Genomic DNA, 23,003 nt, shown 5'->3' on the forward strand with positions numbered 1-23,003 from the left:
GAGGAGCTCTGCTGGGCTATAGCCAGAGCAGCTCTGTGCCCCCAGAGCACTGCTTCTGGGACACAGCTGCAGGAAGCATGGAGAGCTCATCGATCTCCTCTGAACAGAGACCACGGCAAAGCCTTGCCCATAGCATCCAAGCGCACATTTCCCTTCTGTTCCCACTGACATTCCCACCAATAGCAGCCACATCCCATACAGCACACAAACATTTACTCAGTCACTGCCGTATCTCATGCCTTCTCTTGAAATCTCTCATTCGAGCATGGAAAAGCTTTTATTCCTTTTTTTCCCCCCTGATAGCCTGCATAGCCAACCTAAAAGGCAATTAAAAATCAAAGTGGTGGCTGCCTATGACATACAAGAGAGAGATGGGTAAGCACAACTCACAACCACTAGTGACTGCAATTAGTTTCAGAAGCTTGGTATCATTCTGATCTGACACCACACAGCAAACACACACCCTCCTTGATCCTGCCTGCCACACGACTAGTCTCTCCTCCTCTAATGGCCTCTGAAGAACAATCTTCAAATGCCTTCCGAACCATCATTTGAAAAGGGCACCGCATCCATCATCCCACTCCTTTGCTTAGATAGCTGCTTCAATACTATTTCGTGCCTGTTTTCCAGCACAGAGAGTGATAGACGGGGCTGAGAAATTTTTTCCCAGAGTTTTCTGAAACTGAGTAAAGCAGTTTGCTAACAGCTTTGCAAAATTCCCCTTCTGTTAACCATGCTTTGGATCTTTCTATTGTTTTAAGACTGCAAAGCTCCAGGTGCCTTGATGCGTAATTAATATTACAACAAAACCCCACCAGCATTTAACAATTATTCCAGAAGGAACTCAGCAAATCTATCACCTGGAAAAACGTTCCTTTGCACCAGCTGCCAACCTTGGGAAGACAACACCGGGCTCCCTCCAAAGGCCTTCCTGAACAGGTGGTTTTTGCAGCGTGCCTGGAATATCCCCAGATTTGGAACACTTTGCAGCCAGGGAGTACAGAGAGCAGCTCCAGAGTCTTGGCACTGCTGCAGGAAACATCCTGCCAGCACAGCCCTGTCTATTTTGTAAGAGGCTCCAACAAAAGCGCTTCTGCTGATGGTGGATGTGGCAGTGTGACAGAGAGAGGCTACAGCTCAGGTCCTCAGCTGCAGAGCCAACAGACTTTTCCTGCAGACCTGGTTTCCTCTGTTCCTATCAAGGAACAAGATGTTGTGCTTTGCACCAGCCTGTGTGGAGCTGCAGCTCTGTATGCCAGCGTTAAGGATGTGAGCATCACCTAAAGATATAAACTCATGGATGCGCCCCCCCCCCCCAAAGACACAGTGCAACAACAGCTCTTGCCACATCTTCTGACTCCTTCTCCAGTCCGAAGTCAATGCCTCAGACACACTCCTCCAGAGAAACAAGCCTCTGCTGGAGAGATGGATCATGTCAGCTGAGTTGCAGTGTTATACACATAAGTAAAAATATAAAATTGCTTCCTGTGGCTCCTTCCTGGTCTTCCTGATGGCCCCACAGACACAGGGAAGAAACATAAAGGCAGTTAAAAGGCCAGGAGGTCTAAGAAGAAATGCTGAGAAGGAGATGTATCCAGGAAAGGAGCACATTACTTGATAGGTACAATAATAGTGATGCAGCCACTTGATTTCTATCCATTGCTAGCAAAAATATACTTACCACAGAACTAATACAGTTTCTGTACCTAAGCCAAGTCCTTTTGAGTCTGCCAGAAGTCAACATAATGAAGAGGAGAAATATTGGGAGCACTTTTAGATGGGCTGCTGCCACTTGAAATAGACTAGCCATGGACAGAAAGTCCAAGATTTTCAAAACTAGGCCACCTGCTGATAATCTGTCCCCTAATTAGTCTGTTATCCCAACTGAAAGAGAATACTAATGAAGTGTAAATAAGACCAATGCCTTTGAGAAAGGACTTTCATGAAACTTATATAGCTGCAAAAGCCTCATCTCACTTCAGCCTTTTGCCATCGTTAGCGCTGATGCTGGGAAGGATAACCTGTTTTTTGGTCTCGATAAAAAGTGCTTTCTTTGTATTTCCTTCAAAATAAGCAGGAACCAACTATTCTGTGTTTCCAAAGTATCTTCTAAGGTCTGCTCTGAACAAGATACTGATACCTGCCCTTAGCAGCAAGGAATTCTCTAAGTTACGATCCCGTATCACTGCCTGCCCCAATGAAAGTCAAGGAGTCGAAAAATAAATGTTTTGCATGACAGTATAGACAGCTTATATTAGAGGATTACTTTCTAGTGTTTTTAAACTACTGAGGAAATAGAAATGCTGCAGGGCTTTTTGCTTTGTTTTCAGTTTTCCCTACTCTGCATCGCCCTTCAGTGCGACGGTGGCTTTGTTTCCTTGGAAACCTCCATAGGCTGAAGCATGATTGGTGTACGGTGACATTAGAGGCTGTCAACCAGAGTGTGGGGATGCCTATGAAACAATAAATACAGAAAATGAGAGGCTATTTAAGCATTATATTGATAGCATAGAATGCACAAATGCTGTTCAGAGGCAAAACAGCAATCAGAGTTGGCTAGCTGAGTCAATGGGAAATTCGAAAATAGTTCCAATTATTATTATTATTTTAAGCGAATGGATAAGCAACAGCTTTCTGAGATTATTTCTTAAAATGTAGGTGGCAGCAGCTTCTCTTGGTTGACATGAAACAAATATGTGTAAAAGAGGCAAGGGAACCTGGTAGGCAAGCCATTTTGCTGGACATGGGAACCTTCCTTATGAATGTCTCATCTGCAGCTGCTGCCCAACTCGTCAAAACTGCTTGAGAACATCAGAAACAAGCTAAGCCATATTCCTCAATAAGTGTTAAGTGGAAATTTATGGTATGTTCCCACAGAGCTGAGAAAGGGAAAATCAGTTGTGCCGTGGCAGGCAGCTTGGAAGACCAGAGCATCTCCAGTATTCATCAGGGACTGACACTGCACAGAATCTGTGAGGACATCACCTCCTGAAAACAGTTTTTGGGATATCACAAAGGCATGTGAGCATAAGCAAATAGACAACACCCTGCCCTGCTCTGCAGTAGAAATGCCCTTCCCTGGCTGGCTGACATCACAGATGTATCATCAGATTTCCCTACAATGGTGAGCACCAAATTTCTTCAGATCGTCTGTCCAGAGCCTGGTCCACTTGACTCATTACCTAAAAGCCTATTATTATTAATCATTTAGAAATTACACTCTTAGCACTCTCTTGCTCCACACCTGCCAATTAAACTACTTTAACCTCATTAACGGTACCGGTCCTTGGCTTTCACGACATGGAGTGAGTTAACCATTTGATTTATGAATATTGGAGTGCTGCTTGGTCTGCTACATTTCCTCTTCGTTCCTCTCTTGCTCTCCTCGTCAGGAGGGAGCACGGAGGAAGGCTCCCAGGCAGCTGTGTTGCAAATGCAGTCAGTCAACCTGAGAGTTTCTCTCAGGCTTCTTCGTGCTCAGTAAAGCCCATGAGACTTGAAGCCAGTGAGCTTCCTTCTTTTCCACAGAAAAATCTTGACACTTCAGGCAACAAGGGTAAAACTAAGAAGCAATGAGACGACATACGGGTTGAAAGCAAAAGCGCTGTTTTTGGCCTTACCTGCCCTTATGTGCAGCTCAGTAAGTGGAATTTGAGTTCATCGCAAATATGTATTAGAGGAAAATAGCATCAGGATCCCTTTTGCTGCAGAAGACTGAACACGTGTAGAGCTCTTATATAAAAAAAGATATCTTTAATTCTTCATTTAATAGGAAACATTCTTGCCTACTAAAAGCGATGGAGATTCTGAAAATCTCAGAAAACCAGAGCTTGTCTGTTAAGATATCCTTTGAGAACAGAAACCGAGAGCAGAAAAGATGAACGGGAAGAGCTAATAGGTACAGGAATATTTGAAAACAGAGCGGTCAAACATCTATACCCACCTCTGCCCCTGTGCCCTCATCTCCTGTCTGTACCAGCCAACATAAACAGCATTTTCAGGCTGATCAAAAGGCAGCATCTCCTCTTGCTACCTCTACCGGGAGCCTATTAACATTTCATGCCTAAAAGCACTCCCCACAAAAATAAGCAAGCATCAAAGACATTATACAGAAGGGCTGCATATCTAAGCCCCAAGGAAAAACAAGAGGCGTATTTTGTTCCCATTCTCACATGCAGACACAGTCACAAAAACACTAGAATCTCAATCGGGACCTTCAGGCTCGACTGCAATACACAGTAAATAAATAATATTAATAATAGCCTGAGGAAAAAAAAAAAAAAAAAAAAAAAAGACACAACACTTTCTTCTATGTCGTATAAACAGTGCATATAGAAGGCAGTAATGACACCCTGCAAGGAGACTTTTGCGCATTACCAGAAAATACCACATGGGGCAATGAAATTAATGTCAGAAGGTGCCAGAGCTAAATTCATGATCATGCTCAGCAAACTGTTTTAATGACAGGTTTAATGCTGGGTTGTTACAGTGACATGACCAAAGCACTACGGCTTTAATCTGGAGGTAGCGCTTGTGCACCGTGCAGACAGCAGCTCCAGCTCTGCCAAGGAAGCTCCTGGCACGCCGGGTCGGCGATAGGGCAGCACAAAGCAGCAGGCTGTCCGTGGTAATTAACAGGAGGTGAGAGCTAGGTAGCCAGGAAAAGCAGCTGTAGCTGCAGGTGCAGAAAAGCTACAGATGAAAACTGTCATATTCCTTCACTACTTGCTGCTCTTGATTTATTCTTGCTGGAAGGGTCAGGTTTGGAGTGGTTTGGCCCACTGCTCGCTTCTTGTGCTGTCAGCTCAGATTCATCGGGATCTTAGCTGACAACACACAATTTGAGAGACAGATTTACCTGTCTGCATGTCCCTTGAAGTCTGCTTATTCACCCATGGCCATTGCTGGGCTTTTACAGACCGTAACCACTTTATTTCTTCTTAAAGGAGTTGTGAGACACAAGATAGAGCACTGTCAAATGTGTAATGTTGGCATACAACCACCTTCCTTGGAAAAGAGAGTCTGAAAGCATCCCAAGCAGAAGGCTCCTGTAGACTGGGGTGTTTGGAAACCTGAATGCTGGGCTCTCACTGCAATTGCTACGAGATCCCTGGCAGGTTACTGGTTCCCCACTTACTCCCATTATAATGCAGGCAGCAGTTCTCATCACTAAAGAACATACTTCCAAATCTCAGTGTTTGCTGCAGCTGCCTAAAAAGGCACTGTGAAAACTTGTGATAATATCGATGCAGACAAATAATGGCAACAGTGCAATGCAGGTGTGCAGTGGGATTTCAAAGTCTTTGGTCCTGGGAATGAATGTGTGCAGTGACTGGGCAATGCTTAGCGAGGCAAAGGCAAACCCTTACCTCTGACTCTGACATTTCTAAGGGCTTCTCGTTGAGTCCCAAGCCCTCAGTCAGCACAGCTCCATTGTACTTGTTGCAGATATCCTCATCAGAGTAGTGCAGCCCACCTGGGCTTGGGCGAGGAGGAGACCTGGCAAAGACAACAGGTGAGTGTATGGATATCATCATTTCTCTCAAATGATGCAATTAGAGACAATAAAACCACGCTTAGAAATCAGAATCACAGCCTGGAGCTGTGACTTGGCATTAGTGCGAAGACCTCCTTTGATCCACCAGACAACAGTGTCTCCATGTTGCCTACTTAATGGCTGCCCGAATCTAAATGAAAATGCATTTCCAGCAGCGTGGTGTTCCCAGCTCCTTACCTGGTTCCATTTTTCTTTGAGAATGTGCTCTTGATGTTTAGGTGTCTGCTGTTGAGCTCCAGAGCAGTGAAGCCCCCATTATCCAAGGTGACTGACTCTTCCACATTGGAGATGGTCTTACCTGGAGCCAGGCAATGAGAGATTCAGCTGAAACAAGGGCATTTTCCTCCCAGATATGACTTTAAGATTAATTAAAAATGAGTTGCTAACTTTCCCTTCATTATGTTTTATGATATCGCTATTTTGTAAAAATCTCTCTAGCTTTGTTACTGGAAAACGAGTACAAAGTAGAAGAAAGGAGCATATCAGGAGTGCAGACAGGCAGAAGGAGCAAAAGTAGGGGAGGGAAGGAGTCATGGATGAATGCATTTCATTCAATGGTAAGTATCTAAAATAACACAGGTGAACTGTGCTCCACAAGTGCTTATTCTTATCTTTGGACTACAAATGGAACCCAGGTGAATATTTCAGGTGGTCACTGAAGGTGTCCTAAACCAGGTGACACACATCCCATTAATGCTGACTGAAGCAAAACAAAAGTAAAACTAGGAAAGGCAGAAAAAGAAGAAAGAAAGAAAGAAACAAAAAAGGCAAGGGAAAGGATTAGTGGGCAGCAAATGGAAAAAAAGATGTCGAACTGTAATGAGAATAAGATATAGGTGTGAGAAATCACCAGACAATGTAAGGTGGGGAAAAGGACAGGCACTGGCAGAAAAGGGAGAATACAGCAAGGTATGTTTGTTCCTGTGATCAAATATAGCAAGAGCTTATTCTCTCCCGTGATCTTCTTTGTAATCCCAAAGGTGTGAGCTCAGCTAGTGTCCTGCAGAGAAAGACCAGTTGCGTATTGCCACTTTGCAGCAGGCAGGTGCCTCATCCTCAACTTCAATTTCAATGCTACATTAAGACTCAGTGTGAACACTGATACCTGACAGTGCAGGTCAGACGTGCCTTTTCTTGTCTGTGCCCCAAACACAGAGCAAAACTAAGAAGATGAGTGATTTTCTATGAGCTATGCATACAAATATGTAATAGTATTAACTTGGTGAAATGCCATGATATTCATACATCTTATATGCCATGGGACTAAAATCTGATTTTCTAACACTTGTTAGCAGTGAATTATAAAGAAAGAAAGGATCTTCTCTTTGGGACTGAATTGCTAAATACTGCCTGGAAGACTCTTTCCAGACTCCTTCATTACATTAATCCCTTAGAACGAGTAGCATAAAGACTCATCCACTCAATCTGACTCATTAACGGGTCTTTTTGGCAAGGCCTTCTAGCAGCAGAGCAACTTCTTGCTGGAGGTGGAGATAGCTACCAAAGAAACACACAAATGAACAACTTTTTCACATAAGGTGAAGAAAAGGTAAGAAGAATATTCACTGCTCTGGAACCAGGTGCTTAAAAAGGGGACTTTCAACGTTCCCAGTTACAGAGCAGGTAGTTCCTCTTTCCTTTTAGAAAGGAATGGTAAAAACTGTAACTAAAGGCAAATTCACATCTTGATCCTCACAGTGCCCTGAACTCCAACAGGCCCGGATACCCAAGGCACCTCCCAAATCCTTGGCACCAGACCCGTAACTGCAGCTTGGCTTAGGGAACGAACGCGAGATGCTGGGCACTCAATTTAATATAAAGGAGCTATGTTGTAGTCCTCACACATACAGCCATAGGATATTTGCATTGGGTACAGACACGGAAAGCAGAACCCTCTCCCCATCTATCAGGGAATGACAACTAATCTAAATGAAGTCTCAGCTCATTCATTTTTTGTTGTCCTCTGCCAAGCATTTGACCCAGACGCCTTGGCTTTTGTTACAGCCCCTGGGCCTTCCAGATGCTGTTCTGTCCAAGCCCGTGGTTAACTTCCAAAATCTCACAGGCTCAGGCACTCATTGCCCAGCAAGGCCATGGGCAAAAGCCATTTCTACCAAATCAAACAGTAAAAATATCCAACTCTTCTGCCAAGCAAAATACCTATTAAAAGAGCACGTGCTGGTGAAATCAAGATTTCAAAGGGAAGACATTTCTAATTCCTGAAGATCTTGAGAGCACGTGTACAGTGCAGAGCTGCTGTCTTACCTGTGCTGCAGTTCTTGTACTTCTTGCTCTGGCCATGCAGGACCAAAGCAAATACCACCAGCAGGATCAGGATCAGACTTGAGAGAGCCATCACCAGGAGAAACCACCACTCCTCATAGAACGGGGCTTCTGTTTGTGCTGAAAATGCAAAAGAGGAACAACAACAACTCCTTACACTCCTGAAGAATTACCCTTTCTCCCCCACAGTGCTCTGGAAAGAGACGTTCAAAGAAGTTGCCTGAACTTGGTGTTTTCTCAAGTCATTTCACTCCATTTGACCTCAGCTGGAGGCATAAGAATGATACATACTTCCCCTTCCTAGAGTTCTCTTGCCCAGTCGTGGTTTGAAGCCGTGAAGTACTACTGTTTTTTGATGTGATATTCTCCTTGACAGCACCTCTCAGCTTTGACCAAAAGTGCTGCCTCTGGAGCACAAAGAGCAGTTGTATGTGATTTCCCTATAGTTTACCTTATGAGGAGTGGGCGATGCCAGGAGACCAACCCAAATCCTCACTGTCGCTGAACTCAGGCACTCTCTTTCCTCTCACTGTCCTGGATCATGGATGTAAACTAATGTCTGCTGTAAGCCTGACGATGTGGGCAATCTGTTCCAGATCACTGGGTACTCTGCAGCAGTGAAAAGCAGCCACAATCTTTATTTGTTAGGAGGTCAACCCAAGCTAACAAAGTCCTGCAGGCAAACTGCACAAGGCACGCTGGGCTGAGCAGATTCAGTGCAATTTACACCTCCCTGTGCGAGCTGAAGTGGGCAGCATAAAACGCTGTGTACTTTTATGGCTGGGAATCTCAATGGAAACCTCTTACTTTCATGCAGCAATTTGAGATGAATACTGAAGCATCAAAAGGAGGTGAATTAAATAGTTCGGTTCAAGTGGAGAACTTACAAACAAGCAGTTTATTTATATATAAAAAACATCAGAAGGAGTTGCATGTCCGGCTTCAGGGGAATAATGTCTTCTGGGAATAGAGAGACTGACATGATCACTGACCCCTTACATTGTGCTACAGCCTCTGTGAAACCACAGATAGGAGAAACACTGACTCTTGGTGTTTGAAGTGGGCTGTCTGTGCCCTCGTCCTGAAGGAGAAAAGCAAGGGTAGCACTCACACTGAAATCCACAGACAGCTCTCAGGCTAAGTGGTTAATTGTGTAAGGACAAACGCGGCCGTGATGGCGATAGCAGCATTTACTGCTCCTGCCTGCTGGGTAACCACTGAATGGTGTTTATGCTTTTCACTCGAGAAGCAAAGAGATAAAAGCCACTCCAGATGCTGGAGCACTGCCAGGTTCTCAGGACTCTCCAGAACTTTGAATCACAAAAGACATTTTTTCAGGTTCTTTTATTCCTCGTCCGTCTTTGCTGACACAGCGAGGACGAAACCTGTTGCTCAAAAGCAACCTGGAGTACAGCCCTCTCTGCAAGGGTAAGAGGAGACGTGAGCAAGACATTTACGAGGGCAAGCTCTCCCACTTCACAACAGCCCATCGAACTAAAGCTGTCCAAGCACGGCAAGCCAAGTGGAATTGAAAGTTTCTTTTCAAGGCACTGAAGGTTCCTTTAGGAAATCAGAGTGCTGCCTTGTTCAAAGGGACTCTGGAAGCGTGTTTAGGCCATAGCCCTCTTTACTGGGAATTACTACACAGAGTGGGAAGGGTGGGATGGGTCCATGAGTGCCACCATCAATCTGCTGTGGTGAAGGGGAATGGGGGCATCACTGTGCTGGAATTGCCAGCACAGAGGAAATAATGAGTAGTTTTGTCAGACTGCATTCTTGAGAGCTAAATGTAAAATAACACAGAAAGTGCTTATCACAGAACCTTGGGAAAAGAGAAGGAAGCAGAGTAAACAAAACAACAGACCTGGAGAGGAGGAAGAAGAAAAGCAAACAAATTGTAGACTTTGTAAATTAGTCTTAAGGCAAGAAATCTTACGTGTAAACACACTCACAAACTTCACGAGAATGTTCTTTGCCAAGCTTAAAAATGGCACAAGCTTATTCTTCCCACTGAGAGTAAAGCATACTGAAATAACAAGCCTTGATTCTCAACAACATTTTGCCCTGAAACAAGCTAAAACGAGCTGGCCTTGCTGTTTTATTGTAACGTGAGAAACTGGTTTTGTTTTGTTTTATTTTTTCTTCCTCCTCCACCTCCAGTAAGACAATCTGTTGGAAAGCATTATCACACAAACACGATTACCTGATACCGCCACGGAGGGAACACTTGGCTCCCCATAGCCAAATTCATTGACAGCCACCACCCGAAATTCATACGTCACGCCCTGTTTGAGTTTGTCCAGGCTGACGGTGTAGGAGGTAGCGCTGCGAGGAATGTCCTTCACAAACATGTCCCACAGTCCTTCATCTGGGAAAGCAGCGAGGAGAGGGATGGCATTAACTGCGTGACTTGGCATTTCCTTTTGATTGTGAAAAATAATTGCCGTTAATTGTGTTGCTTCCACCGCAGGCAGTTTGGACATGCTTACCTGAAGGCTGCTCGGCGATACACACAAATGTCAGAATGCACTGCAAGACCTCATCTGTAAAAAGATTTACTCGTGATGGGGGTGTCATAACAGCCCAGCTGGGAGACACGGCTGTTAAAAGCTGCAGCAGCACCTGTGGTGACCTAAGCTGGCTGGAGCAGCTGCCAGCCATCTGGGTCCCTCCTGCCAGCGTAAGGTCACTGCATCTGCACGCCTGTTATCTGACAGAGCAAGTAAGCCCAGAGCAACCTGCTACATAAATGAGTCCTAATTGCACAGGTTTTGTCTGCTTTTTACTTTGCAAAAGTGACTTTGCTACCCAAGTGTGCAGGCTAAGTTTTACAAACCAATGTCAGATTTGGGTTTTGGCAGGGGGCACTGTGGCCTTGCAAGATCTGGTTTCCCAGTGGAATGGTGCTCAACATTAATGGAGATCTGTCCTTTGCATGGGCTGGACTGCAGCGTGGCACAGCCCGTGGAGTGAGGCAGCAGGCACTGCATTTCTGTGCCATATATTTTTAAGCAGGAACGAGGTTTTGTTTGCATTACAAAGCTTTCAAAGTTTCGGGAAACACGATGCCTTTTGCATAACTGATGAGAGCGTTTCCGTAGGGTAATCTCAGCTCTCTGCAGCCATGCTGACATTTATCCTGATGCGCATCCTGACTAGGCACCGTTCCAGTCCCTGATCCATACCCGTAACCTTACTTTCACTTGACTTCAATGGAAAGAACTTTCAACTAGATGGATGCTGTTACCAGTAAGAACAAAACCAACTATAATTAAAGATGCCAGTCAATAATTTTGAGTGCAGGAATCAAACATTAATCTAACTAGACTGCGTATCAGCAACAATTGGTGCCCAGCACTTCCTCCGACAAAATGAAGTTACGGTCTACACATGGTGCCAAACTCTCAGCTAGCCTCAGCCAGCACAGCTCTTAAGGATTTGACCTGATCAGACTTCTACTTTTAGTTATCAAAGCTGTTCAAACAATGTCTATTTTTCTCTGTACGTCCCACAGCAATAGGAAGGCTGTGATAACCTCTGCATAGATACTATTCCAGTGCAGGAGCTTTGAAAGAAAGCCCTCTGCACTGCAAGATCCAAGCATCAGCAGGAATCCTGTAGCTTGAGGTGTTATCAAGGTAACAATAAAACAGGAGCCAGCAGCACTACCCTTAGCAACTTGTTCCACTGCTGCAGTGTGAGGCCAGAATCTGTTCTCATTTGCTTTGCATTTACCCAAGTGTAAACTAATTGGAGACGCTGCAGCAATTCCAAAGCTGTGTTGGTGTAACAGAACACAATCTGGCCCTTAGCCTACTTCTGTGCAATGGGGAATAACAGCAAAGATGGACTGATTAACACTGCAGGTGCATTTCCATGTGAATGTTTTAACTTTGGCATCAGTAAATGTTGGTTTGGTGATTTGTAACGTGCTGCACATCTAGCAACACACACAATGACTAACAACCCCCAAACTACTTCTTTTCTGATCATAAGGATTGGCAGTCTCAGTGGATGCAGAAAGCAGGCTGAAATGTTATTGTTCCAGCTACATTTGAGAAATACTAAAGAACAATAAAAATAGGTAACTCGTCTGTCAGGCTTAAAATTCAGACCAATGCATTATTCACCACCATGATCAGAGTATAATGAAGTTATCATAATGTACCATTGTTATGTATTAGTTGGATATTACAATGGCTATAAAACAAGAGATAAAATATTGACTTCTCTTTTACAGGGCAATTGAAGGCTAGATTATTTCTACCACGTAAACTCACAACGTGATAAAAAGGGAGCCTGGGATTTAGCTTATCCGAAAAGGGTGGAGCGAGGGATGCATTTTCAAAGTTGGATTGTCACAGCCACCGATACTAAGAAGATGCATTCAGACTATAAAATATTGCTATAATTGCTAGAATTGCCTGAGCTTTCATAAACACATTTGTAAACAGCAATAAGAGAATTTGAGCCCATTGTGAATTGTCAGAAAAGCAATTTGTTTACAATGAAGGCTGCTTAAATGGGGGAAGAAAAAGCAACAGTAAAAATGAATGTTCAACACTCATTGCAACAAACACAACTGTTCACATACACTTCCTTGCTTATTTTCTCAAACCTATCAAGGTGCACAATGCAGAATATCCAACAGACCAAGAAAGTTGAAATTTAACCACTCTGTAAAGCTTGTAAGTAAGGATGCAGTAAGGATGTCTTTCTCACTGCTGATCCAAGGAGATGTTATACACAAGGCAGTTTGTGGCTTCTCCAGCTCTGGCCAACAAAGCTTTTAATTACAGAGCCTCAATTTATCTAACCTCTGTCCAGAATATTCAGGTCTGTCTTTATGGACAGAGATTACAATCAGATGTATCCAAACTAAAAAAGACATTTTATTTCAGTAGTGAGTTCTGCAATTAAATATTGAACACAAACCTATGAATTCATTCTCCCATCTTTTCCTCCTCCCTTAAAACCAGGTTGGCTCTAAATGTCAGAAGTTCAACTGAAAGAGAATTCATTAGAGGGCCACCTTGATAGTGAAGACTGGCCTTTAAGTTTGGTAGAAAATCATTAGTATACCATACTCAGCATTTTCCACTCAGTTTTGGGAGGAAGGATGAGCATGCTGTGGTTGGGATACTATCTGGGTATTAATTCATGGAAGACCCAAACGTCAGGGAAAGGCAAAGCCATCTCTGACCTTCCCCATTTGCAGACTGGGCACCTCATGGGCAGGTGCTGAGCACTGTGGTGAGACAGCCCAGGCACAGCAGCTACATGCAAGTCTGGTTTCACGGGGAGTTAATTGGGGTCCATATAGAGCTGCCAGGCAGTAACGAGGGCTCCTGGCTCTGATAACTCTGCCTGCTATCAAATGACTGCTGTGCTGCAGCTGGAGAGATGGAAAGCTGTCAGTTATGTGGATCTTAAGCACCAGCCTTTCCCCTCGGAGAAAGAGGAGGGCTGTGCTGTAAAACTTTCTCCTAATTACATATTAGCAGGTTTATGAAGGGAGAAGCAGCTGAGAATTAAGGACTTGCTGAATACGAGTAGTGTTCCTCCTACAGAGGGCAAAATTAAAATGTGGAAGCATTTGTCAGAGGCAAAGGGATGGATTATCATGCAAACTAAGGGAAGGACAAGAATGGGAAGTGAAGGCTGACTAACTGTCAACCTCAGCATGTTACTTGTGAGCAGAAGAGAATCAAAGGCCCCATGGCAGATGCCGGCAATGCAGCTGCAGCCTTCACTTTGAATTTACTGACTTCTGCTGGTTTGTGTCCATGTTTGACACTGCACTCCCTCATTTGTTTAAAAATAAATAGAAAAGGAAGAAAACAACAACAACAACAACATTTCTCAAGACACCAGAAAGAAAACTGAAGTGAGATCTGCCCTTGGGGTGTGGGAAGTGAAAACCAGCGTTCGTGGGAAGGACAATCCCCTGTCCAAAGACGAGTTCTGCTGCTTTCATGGAACAGATCATCCAGGGCAACAAAAGAAAACACTCTCCAGAGCTGTTTGCATCCTGAACTCATGATGTGTGGCTGATCTGCAGTGCAGCCAGCCTGTTCACGCCAGCCAAAGTGCTAGAGGTTAATTATTGGCTTTATTATTAAGCTGCAATTCTCTCCCACTGGGACTAAGTCATGCACTACTTGGGAAAAACAAACCAACAAAACCCAAAAGGCATGGTGGGGAGAGAGCAAGCACAACTGGACACCTCTATTGTCTTGTACTGCTTCAGAGGCTTTCCTGAGGTACGGAGCAGAGACTGAGCCCTGCAGGGCTGTCCCACACCTTGAGATGCCCACAGCAGGCCAAAACGTGCATGAAGCCTATGTGGATGTGTATTCCTGGCAGCATGGCTCCCTAGGCCACGGGGCAGAAACACATGCATTGCAGAAAGGGGATAATTGGGGAGGAAAGCCTGTGTGACACTGCTGCATGCTTTACAGGCCGTGTGCCCGAAAGTAAAGCAGAGTATGGAGAAAGGAGGTTTGGAGATGATGTGCGGTTGGAAGAAGAGGTGCAAACTCATCCTCTCCACTCCATCAGCAGTGCTGGGAACCTTTACGTTGATGTGCCATTTCTGTCTTTTGTTCAGCACGTAGAAACAAAGGACATGATCTAATACCCACTTCTTAGCCAGCCTAGTGGATGTCTAGGGAGTGCTTTCTATGGCAGTGACACGGGCCGCTTAATTGCACTTCTTGTAATGCAAAAGGAGCTAAACTGGAATCCATTTCTCCAGGGACAGATGAGTTGAAGGAAAAGAAAAACTCTGCTGTTTCTGTAATACCTTCCTGTAGCACAGATCACTCTGGAAAAAACATTGGTTTGCTGCTCCATGCTGGTGTCTAAGTATATTCAAAATGCACAGGAGACAGTCAGCCTGGTCACCTGCCATAAATCTGGGAGAGAAATGGGGAAACGAAATGAACAATCTCAGTTGCCTGCTGCCACCATTGCTAAACCCAGCAGGGCAGCTGGAGGCCTGCAAAACACAGCGGGGCACTGAAAAATGTGAAGGGAAGTGACAAAAGCAGGTAGAGTTTGCCATTTATGACAGAAAGCCACCCTCGTACTCTGATGGAAGAGTCTTGGCAGGGAGCTACAGCAGGGAAAATGAGATGATACGGCATTTAACGTTTGGGGTAATGAGGCCTATAATAGATGACACTTGAGATGTGAAATACTAAGGTAGTGGTATTGCATTTAAATATTGGCAACAAGCTAAAGCTTTTCATCTGTCTGTTCAATGTCCCTTTTTTGATCTCAGAAGGATGAATATCTTCTCCTTCCTTGATTTTATGTAAAGGGCACAAGTCAATTGCTCTTCTCTTGGACAACCAGTACTTAAAAATAAAGGTTGCTCCAATCCATGTTCTACTACACACACAAAACAACATGCAGAAGCGAATTCATAGAATTATATTAAAACAGAAATGGCTCTGAGTGGCCGGCCCTGACAGGAGGAATTAGTCTCCTGCCTTTGTTAAGCTCATAATTCAGATTTCAAACTCTTCCATGCAGAGAGGAGGAAGAAAAGCGGCAGTGAAAGGAAGCTGCCACTTGCGTGAAATAAGCAAGCGCTCCAATTAGTCCTCTCCTCTCTTGGATCACATTTCACGCTTTCTACAGCTGCAACCAGAACTAAGGGTGAGAATCCAGCATACAAATGGCTAGTTCATTTGCTATAGCAGCATGAATAGGATTAAAATAATCTGAGGAGGAATTAAATGCCTCAACAGTCAGGTTGCAAGAGCAGGAGTATAAGACCCCTTCTGTGCGTTTCCAGGATCAGTGGCGTGAGGCCAGCTGGAATGACCCAGGGTTAATGCAGCTCAGACCTGCCTTGGAAGGACTATTTTCTTCCTGCTCAGAAAGAGTGAGCCACAAATCCTGTATCCTTAGATGAGAACTGTGAAGTGTTTGTGCACATCCACAGGTGAGACGAGTCCAGGAACATCAGATGTGTTTGCAGTGCTGCAGCTCACCCGAATGTGAACATGGGGTACAGGTTTCCCTCAGAAACAATCTTACTCTAAAAACCCTGTTTGGGGAAATGTAAGCTGGTAAGCAGACCTCAGCAAACAGTTTTGTTTTAATTTACTAACACTGTTCAAAGATGAGAGAGAGCATTTTCTGCCTATGAAGAAAACAGAGCAGGGATCAATAAGTTGATGTAAGGCAAATGGAAGCATTTGGTGACATGCCTTCACTAAAAAAAACCACCTGAGATCAGTGTGAAATTCAACTGCTTTGAGAGTGTACACATTTTCCTTCACTTTGTTTTGAAAAAAAAAACCAACAGATCATGTTAAATGACAGAATTCTGGGGTCCCCACACAGCCTCACTATCACTACAGAATAAGTTCTACCAAAGGCAAGTATGGAAATTTGCAGCTTCATCAACAATCACAACGATTTTGTTATCACTCCAGTTAAATACAATTATAATCATTGGTTTTAAATGTAGCCTTACATTCAAGACACATACAAGAGAGAGTTCAGATCCTTTATATAATCAAACAGATAAGCATTAACTTAATCAATATATAATCAAGCAGTGTGTAGGCATCTAGAAGTGAAAAAGCAAAGAACAAGCAACCAACATGGGTATGTCAAGTATAAATCATGTCTAATTTCCTCCTGTGACAGGGTAGCAGACCTTGTCAATAGAGGAGAAAGAACAGACATCATCTATCCTGACTTCGGCAAAGCTTTTGACATCATGACATTCAAACATGGCCTACATGAAACAAGTATCTGGTAGATGCATCAAGGGCTGGAAAACTGTACTTGGAGAATGGTTATCAGCACTCCTGTCAGAGTGGAGGGAATTTATCAAGTGAGATTACACAGGGGTCTGGCAGTATTCGCTGATTTGTTAATGGCTTGGCTACCACAAAGTGCACGCTTGTTAAATTGGCAAGGGGGTACCAAGCTGGGGGAGGCTGCAAACAAGCCGGAGCAAAGGCCTCAATATAAAACCATCTTCTCCAGCTGGGAAAATACTGCGAATAAAGCAGAGGGCAACTTCACTTAGACGTAACTGCCAGAAGGAAAGGAGCTCTGGGAAAGCACCAACAGGAACAGCGCTGATGAGGAACCTCCTCTAGCCCTTAATGCCCTCCTTGCAGAACAAACGGGGTAGCCATGCATGCACGCTGCTGCAGTCCTGGCCTGGTTATTAACAGTGATTAACTGCTGTATTCTGCTGCTGAACGATAGATTTTTGGTCCTCAAAAAGCAGTTTGCAAGCATTTAAGTCCTTGTGTGTGAAAGATGCTGTAAACATTTAAGTGAGTTTTAATTATTAACTGCATTGGTTCATCAGCTGGATGATTTACCAGTGATGTACCACACTGGAAACTAGAGCAATTAGGGTAATTTCCTGTGATTGTGCCTAAACAGGAGAAAATATGATAACCCGTGTAATAAATCAGCAAAGATTCAGTACTGGTTGGGAACTGCTCTGTCTCACAAAAATCCAGTAGCTCACTGAGAAGAGAAAGAGCATCTCCACTGCAGGGTAGGTAGCCCAGTATGGGCTGAATATGGGAACTCAGGACAACGAGCTCTCCATGATTCCCATGGCTTACCTGAGGGCCGTGCCTCTATAATGTACCCAGTTGTGGGTTTTTCTCCAGAATCCCCCTCAGTCCATTGTACCGTCAGCCCAGAAGCAGATTTTGTCACTAGGATTTCCTGAGGGGAGCCGGGAGACCCTGGAGGATTAAATGACAACAGCAAATGCTGGGTGTTACCAGAGATGTACTTTGGTATTCTTCATTTCTTCTCCTGATAAAGGAAATAAATAATCCGGGAGCACTGGCCAACATATATTCAATATAAACCAGCTCAATAAGATGCTGGCCTAATTTTTTACTGGCACTAATTATACAAGTGTGTCTGCTAAGAAGGAAAGGGGGAAAACTGATATAATTGGAGGGAATTTAAGTTGTTATGATTATCTGGCATCTGTTATCACTGATCAAATAAGAAAACCAACTGTTTCGGTACACACACTGAACCAAGCAGGGAATGCTGAAATTCAGCCTCTTGGCATGTCAGGAAATCTGCAGACATCTCCCTGTGCATAAGCCAAAGTGTTAGGAAGCAATAACTGTAAACTCTTCCTGTTTTTACACCCAGAAACCTCTACTGGTGTAGGCAGAACCATTCCAGCTCAGACTCCTTGGATAGCACACCAACCAGAATTCTGAGCCACAATGGATGTAGTTTTGAATTCCTTGGGTAGCCAGTTTGCACTATGATTTATTCACACTGTTCTGTTTATTCACACCAGTCTTCTAGTTTTCTAGAAAGAAAAAAGATGTTTTTCATGTGCAGATGTGAAATCCACTAAATCATGCTCTGTGCTCCTGTGATTCAACTTCTCCTTGGCTTAGAAGGCCACGTTAAACCCTGAGCATGCTATTCTCTGCTATTGGGCTGCATTTGCATCACTGATCCGGTTCCTGATGTGTTTTTATGGTTCCACTTACCTTCTGCTGGCCCAGCTGTGACGTTGGCTTGCAGTTCAGGACCATAGGCAATGGTTCGGGCTTGCACTCTGAATAAATAAGTCATGCCCTTGGTAAGATCTCGGACCTTTAGCCAGCGTTGCCAGTTCCCTTTAATATCCACAGTCACCACCTTACTGACCCCTGGTGTAGCCACATGGATGAAAAAGAAGAGAAGGTTGCAATGAAAAAAAAAAAGAAAAGAAAAAAAAAAGCTTATTATATCTAGATGGTAAGTAAAATCATCTAACAGTTTGCTAAGAAAGTATTTCTTACAATTAGCAGGAGTTTAAGTAGTGATAATAGCCAATTTTCAGCACTGATAAGTATAATTAGAGTTTAAGCTTGATAAGTGGGTACTGACAAGAAAAAAAACCTTACAACACAACTGGGAAATTACCAAGAGACTGCACGCAACTTCTCTAATTACTCTGGGAAGAAAGGAGGAGGTAAACGAAGAGGACTGCAGTGTTGCAGATTGCTTCCTAAACAAGCACTTCTCTGCTCTTTCTTTGCTGAATAACCTGCAGTGCTGCCTTGGAGGAGGAAATGAGGCTTCAGGTTCTTTCCTTCTTGTCCTGGCTCTTGCACCATTATCAAGTGAATGTGGAATGAAGGACAAATATCTCGCAGGCAGCTTCTGGGTATAAGTGCCACTGCAGCAGGGGATGCAGTCAAAGCACTGTTCACTTGGGGAGGGCTAAAGCCATGACTTGTCTTCCAGTCTTCCCCACTCTTCAGAATTTTTCTTAAACGGATGAATTAAAATCTAGTTTTTACTGAAAATTTCTACAATTACATTAATGGAAGCAATTTGATACATAAAATATTTAATGGAACAAACAAAACTTGAAGTGACAGAGTCCTTTTGGTATTGCCTGGTCCTGTACATAACACATCTCCAGCCAAGAAGATAAGAAGTAGGAAGATGTTTTTCCCACTAGAGAAGGCTGCCTGTTAGTTTTCCTCCCCCAGGAATGCCAAAGGAAGAAGTTTTTCTATCTGGATGCTTATGTTACATGCAAATCAAGACGCCTCCTTCAATTTTTATCAGTTAAAGGAAGAATAATGTCCAAGTGATTCCCGTTCAAAGTTTTCTCCCAGACAATTTATAATTCAGAGGATCTTTTCTCAGTTAATGAGGAAGCAGTAGAAGTGCTCCCTCCTTCCCTAGGTGCACTATTTCATTTCTCAGAGACAAATCAGGAAGCATTTGTCATTTCAAAGTAATGTTCCGAAGAAAAAAAAAAAAAAAAGAAACTGTTAAAAAAAGGCCCCAGGGCAATTTTGTTGTCTATTATGGTGTAAAACATAGCACCGTAAAGCTTAAACAATAAAAGGTCAGGCAGGGAGAGGAGTGTGCTGTGGAACAGACCAGTGTTAGCAAGGTTTGCAAAACACGCAGGATTTACATGGTGGCTTACAGAGAGAAGGCAGGAGGTGTCACAGGGCCGAGGGGGGCTCAGCCAAAAATCACAGCTGGGAGAGAAGTCAACAGTCAGCAGGAGGGGTCTGGCATGGTGCACTGCAAGCATGGAGCAATGGGAGGGCTGGGGATGGGAGGAGATGCAGGGTGATGCCCTGACCCCCGCTGATGCCAGCACTGCCATGTGCTCTATTTTCAGCAACCTGGGCTTTGCCTTGAAGCCCTCTCAATAAATGAGCTGAGTTTTTCTATTTCTCTGAGGAAAATGATGGCTTTGAGGGAGGGGTTGCTTACGGTATAGGGGAAGTAAATGTATTTGATGAAAGAAAAGTGATGGTACAAAAGGAAATGGGAGAAATGGGAGAAAAAAAATAAAATAAAAAAAAATCCATTATTTTATAAAAATAAAATAAGAAATAACTTTAAGTAAAAAAATATATGTAATAATTTGAGGGAAAACTCTCTAAAACATCCCTGCTTGCACCAGAAATAAATCTAGAGAGGGAGGACAGACAACTTGGAGTCAGAAAGCAGAGGTGGGGAAGAGAAAAAATGAAAGGTCTGAGCATGTTCAGTCAAATGTGTACAGAGAAAGCTTGATCCAACAATTCCATACTTTCAGGGGAACAAAATGTATTCTGTGTAGAAATGAATGTAAGGCAGGAAATATCCAGAGAGCCCAAGCCTCCTGCGTACCCTGTGCACATTTCTTGGTCAGAATTGGAAATGCTTTCTGTATTAGCTCTTTCTGCTTGGATCTGCCAACCATAAAGGCTGAAAGTGCTTTTAGGCTCATGTTTTCATTTCTGAGTATAATTTTCTCAGTGTATGAGACATGGATATTCAGACAATATAGATCTTTATTCCTTACAGAAGAAGCAAATACCAGTGATTGATATCCTTATTTCAATGGGAAAAAAAGTTCAAAATAGATTGGCGATGGCTGAAATTACTCTCCATGCTGTCACACTGCCAAAGCTGGACATCCTATTGAACAACTGGCAATCTACCAGAAACACAAAAATGTTAATACAGCCATTCCCAAACTTTGCAATCTTTTCTAATTCAACTTTGAAATTAATCCACATTTGTTTTCAGAGAAATTGCCAAATCCTTTCCTCATGCTGTTTTGCAAATGAGTGAAATGACTGTGGCCTTTGCAGTGTTGTCTTAAATCTACTGCTGGGTTAGAAATTCTGCTTGAAAACTCCATGTAAACAGACACGACCAAATCTCTTTCACAGTTATCCTGCCCTGTCAGAAGCAGCAGAGGTACCCGTGATGACTAGCACATTTGATGCCTGGGCAATCTCTGCGATAACAGAAATGACACATCATGTGATAAGCAACACAAGTGAGCCTGACGACTATTCTGGGATGGAGCCCACTCAGCAATTTGAAGGTGCAGCATGGGGAGACAATCAGGCAGTCTTCAGCTGACTTTCCTCTTCTTCCACGTCGGATAACAATGGCAGTAAAATGACTTTTCAAATCACGCAGAATATAGTTTGTGCAAGAAAATGAGAGAGGACAGACAAAAGCTACATTCCACAATATTATGGTTTGCTGAGCAGTTTTGGCAAAAGCGGAATTGTTTTACTTACCCTCTGCCACCTGGCTTCTCTTGGAAAATGGCAGAGAGCAAGTAGGAAATTGGGCAGAGATAAAAGATGCTACAGTGCTTTTCTGTCATTTTCCCATGAATATGTATGATTTTAGGTCTTTCTTACCCTGGACGGGAGCCAAAGGCTCATAGACTACTCGATAACCCTGCAGGACTCCATTTGCTGCTGTCGGCTCGCCCCAAGACACATTGAGTGTCGTGGAAGTGATTTCAGAGAACGCCAAGAAGCTGGGAGCACTGGGTGCTGAAAGGATTACAAATGGATTGAATTGCAGCAGGCGTAGTCAATCTGATATACGTATATATTATAAAACATTGAGGTTTTTTGCCCGGTCTAAATCTAAAGGAGACAAAGTAAGAATGGGATTTATGAATCGTATCAAAATTTCCAGTAATCAATCAAAACCAGACTGTCTTCCCTAAGAAAAGCAGCTACTCTGCTGCAAAACTGGGTCTCAGCAGCAAGCAAGGAGACACAACAGAAGGAGAAGACTCTCACAGGAACACTAAGTTTGGCCTTTGCTCTCCATCTTGCTGCTGACTATCAGAAAGCTTGCAGTGTTTTACTGTTTGCTCTCCCCCTGTCATGATTAGTGGAGACGCACTGCAGAGGCTGAGTTTTCTCAAGCTAACTCCCTCACAAGAGCAGGGCTGAAGGCAGCGGGGCACTAAGAGAGCACACAGCCCCAGAGCTCATGTGCTCCTTGTGGCAGCCACTGCCCTCATGTAGCTCAGTCTGATGGCAGGGCTTCAACATGAGGGGCTGCACAAAGCATCCCTCTTCTCTCACAGCACTGCTAGGGAATTTCTAGGTGATGCTAGCAAGTTCAGATTTTCAGATGTGATAGCAGAGGCCCCAAAGAGATCCCCAGAGTTGCATCCTGGATTGACCTGCAAAGGGGTTGGTCATTCTGACCACCCGTTCCAGCTCCAACTCTGCTCCCCTTCCCACACGGTTGCGTTTTTTGATCCTTTCCCCCCAGCCAACACAACATAACGACTCAGCTGAAAGCTAACTCTAAACAGCAGTGCCCTCCTGCATGCCCCACACTCCCCCATTGGCTACCAGCAACCACCAGTCCTGTGCTTTGAGGTGGTCACATACCAGCCTGGTGTGTCCTGCCCGCCGAGGGTCTGCTCCTGGGGCCGTCCCCTGCTGCATTGAAGGCGGAGATGCAGACCAAGTACCTCGTGTGGCTGGTCAGGTTTTTGAGGCGGACTGTTGTCTCAGGGAGGAAAAGGACCTTCACTTTCTCCGTGTCATTCTGGACGTCGCTCTCCCAGTAATAAATCTGTTGGAAACAGTGAGATGTTTTAGCATCTAGCTCCCAAACATCCCAGCATTGCAGCCGTACAGATGAGCAGGATGGAGCAGCCTTGCTCTGGACTCTCTGGTAAATGGCAGCTTTCACTCTTCTCCATGTGCCCAATCTTTTCTTTTTCTTTGGCAAATTACACCGAGTCCAGTTGCCATGCAGTTGAGTACATCATTCAAAAATAGAGCACAGGCTGAAGAATATGGCCTGATGACAGCAGATCGGAGCTGCCAGAAGCTGCGAGGAGAGGTCAGTCTTTTAA

General features: G+C 44.0%; 1 protein-coding gene across 1 annotated transcript in view; it reads right to left on the bottom strand.

Moving 5' to 3' along the window:
* Nucleotides 1-23,003, bottom strand: part of SDK1 (sidekick cell adhesion molecule 1) — a 364,412-nt gene that overhangs the window by 7,029 nt on the left and 334,380 nt on the right. The window contains exons 38-45 of the mRNA XM_031606919.2: nucleotides 22,531-22,717; nucleotides 21,532-21,669; nucleotides 18,358-18,519; nucleotides 17,452-17,577; nucleotides 10,044-10,208; nucleotides 7,823-7,960; nucleotides 5,735-5,855; nucleotides 5,370-5,499 (exon numbers count right to left, since the gene is read on the bottom strand). Of these exons, the coding sequence (XP_031462779.2) occupies nucleotides 5,370-5,499; nucleotides 5,735-5,855; nucleotides 7,823-7,960; nucleotides 10,044-10,208; nucleotides 17,452-17,577; nucleotides 18,358-18,519; nucleotides 21,532-21,669; nucleotides 22,531-22,717 (1,167 nt within the window). The remainder of the gene's footprint in view (nucleotides 1-5,369; nucleotides 5,500-5,734; nucleotides 5,856-7,822; nucleotides 7,961-10,043; nucleotides 10,209-17,451; nucleotides 17,578-18,357; nucleotides 18,520-21,531; nucleotides 21,670-22,530; nucleotides 22,718-23,003) is intronic.

Source organism: Phasianus colchicus, chromosome 16, assembly GCF_987193195.1.
Source record: "Phasianus colchicus chromosome 16, bPhaCol1.hap1.1, whole genome shotgun sequence".
Classification (NCBI taxonomy): domain Eukaryota; kingdom Metazoa; phylum Chordata; class Aves; order Galliformes; family Phasianidae; genus Phasianus; species Phasianus colchicus.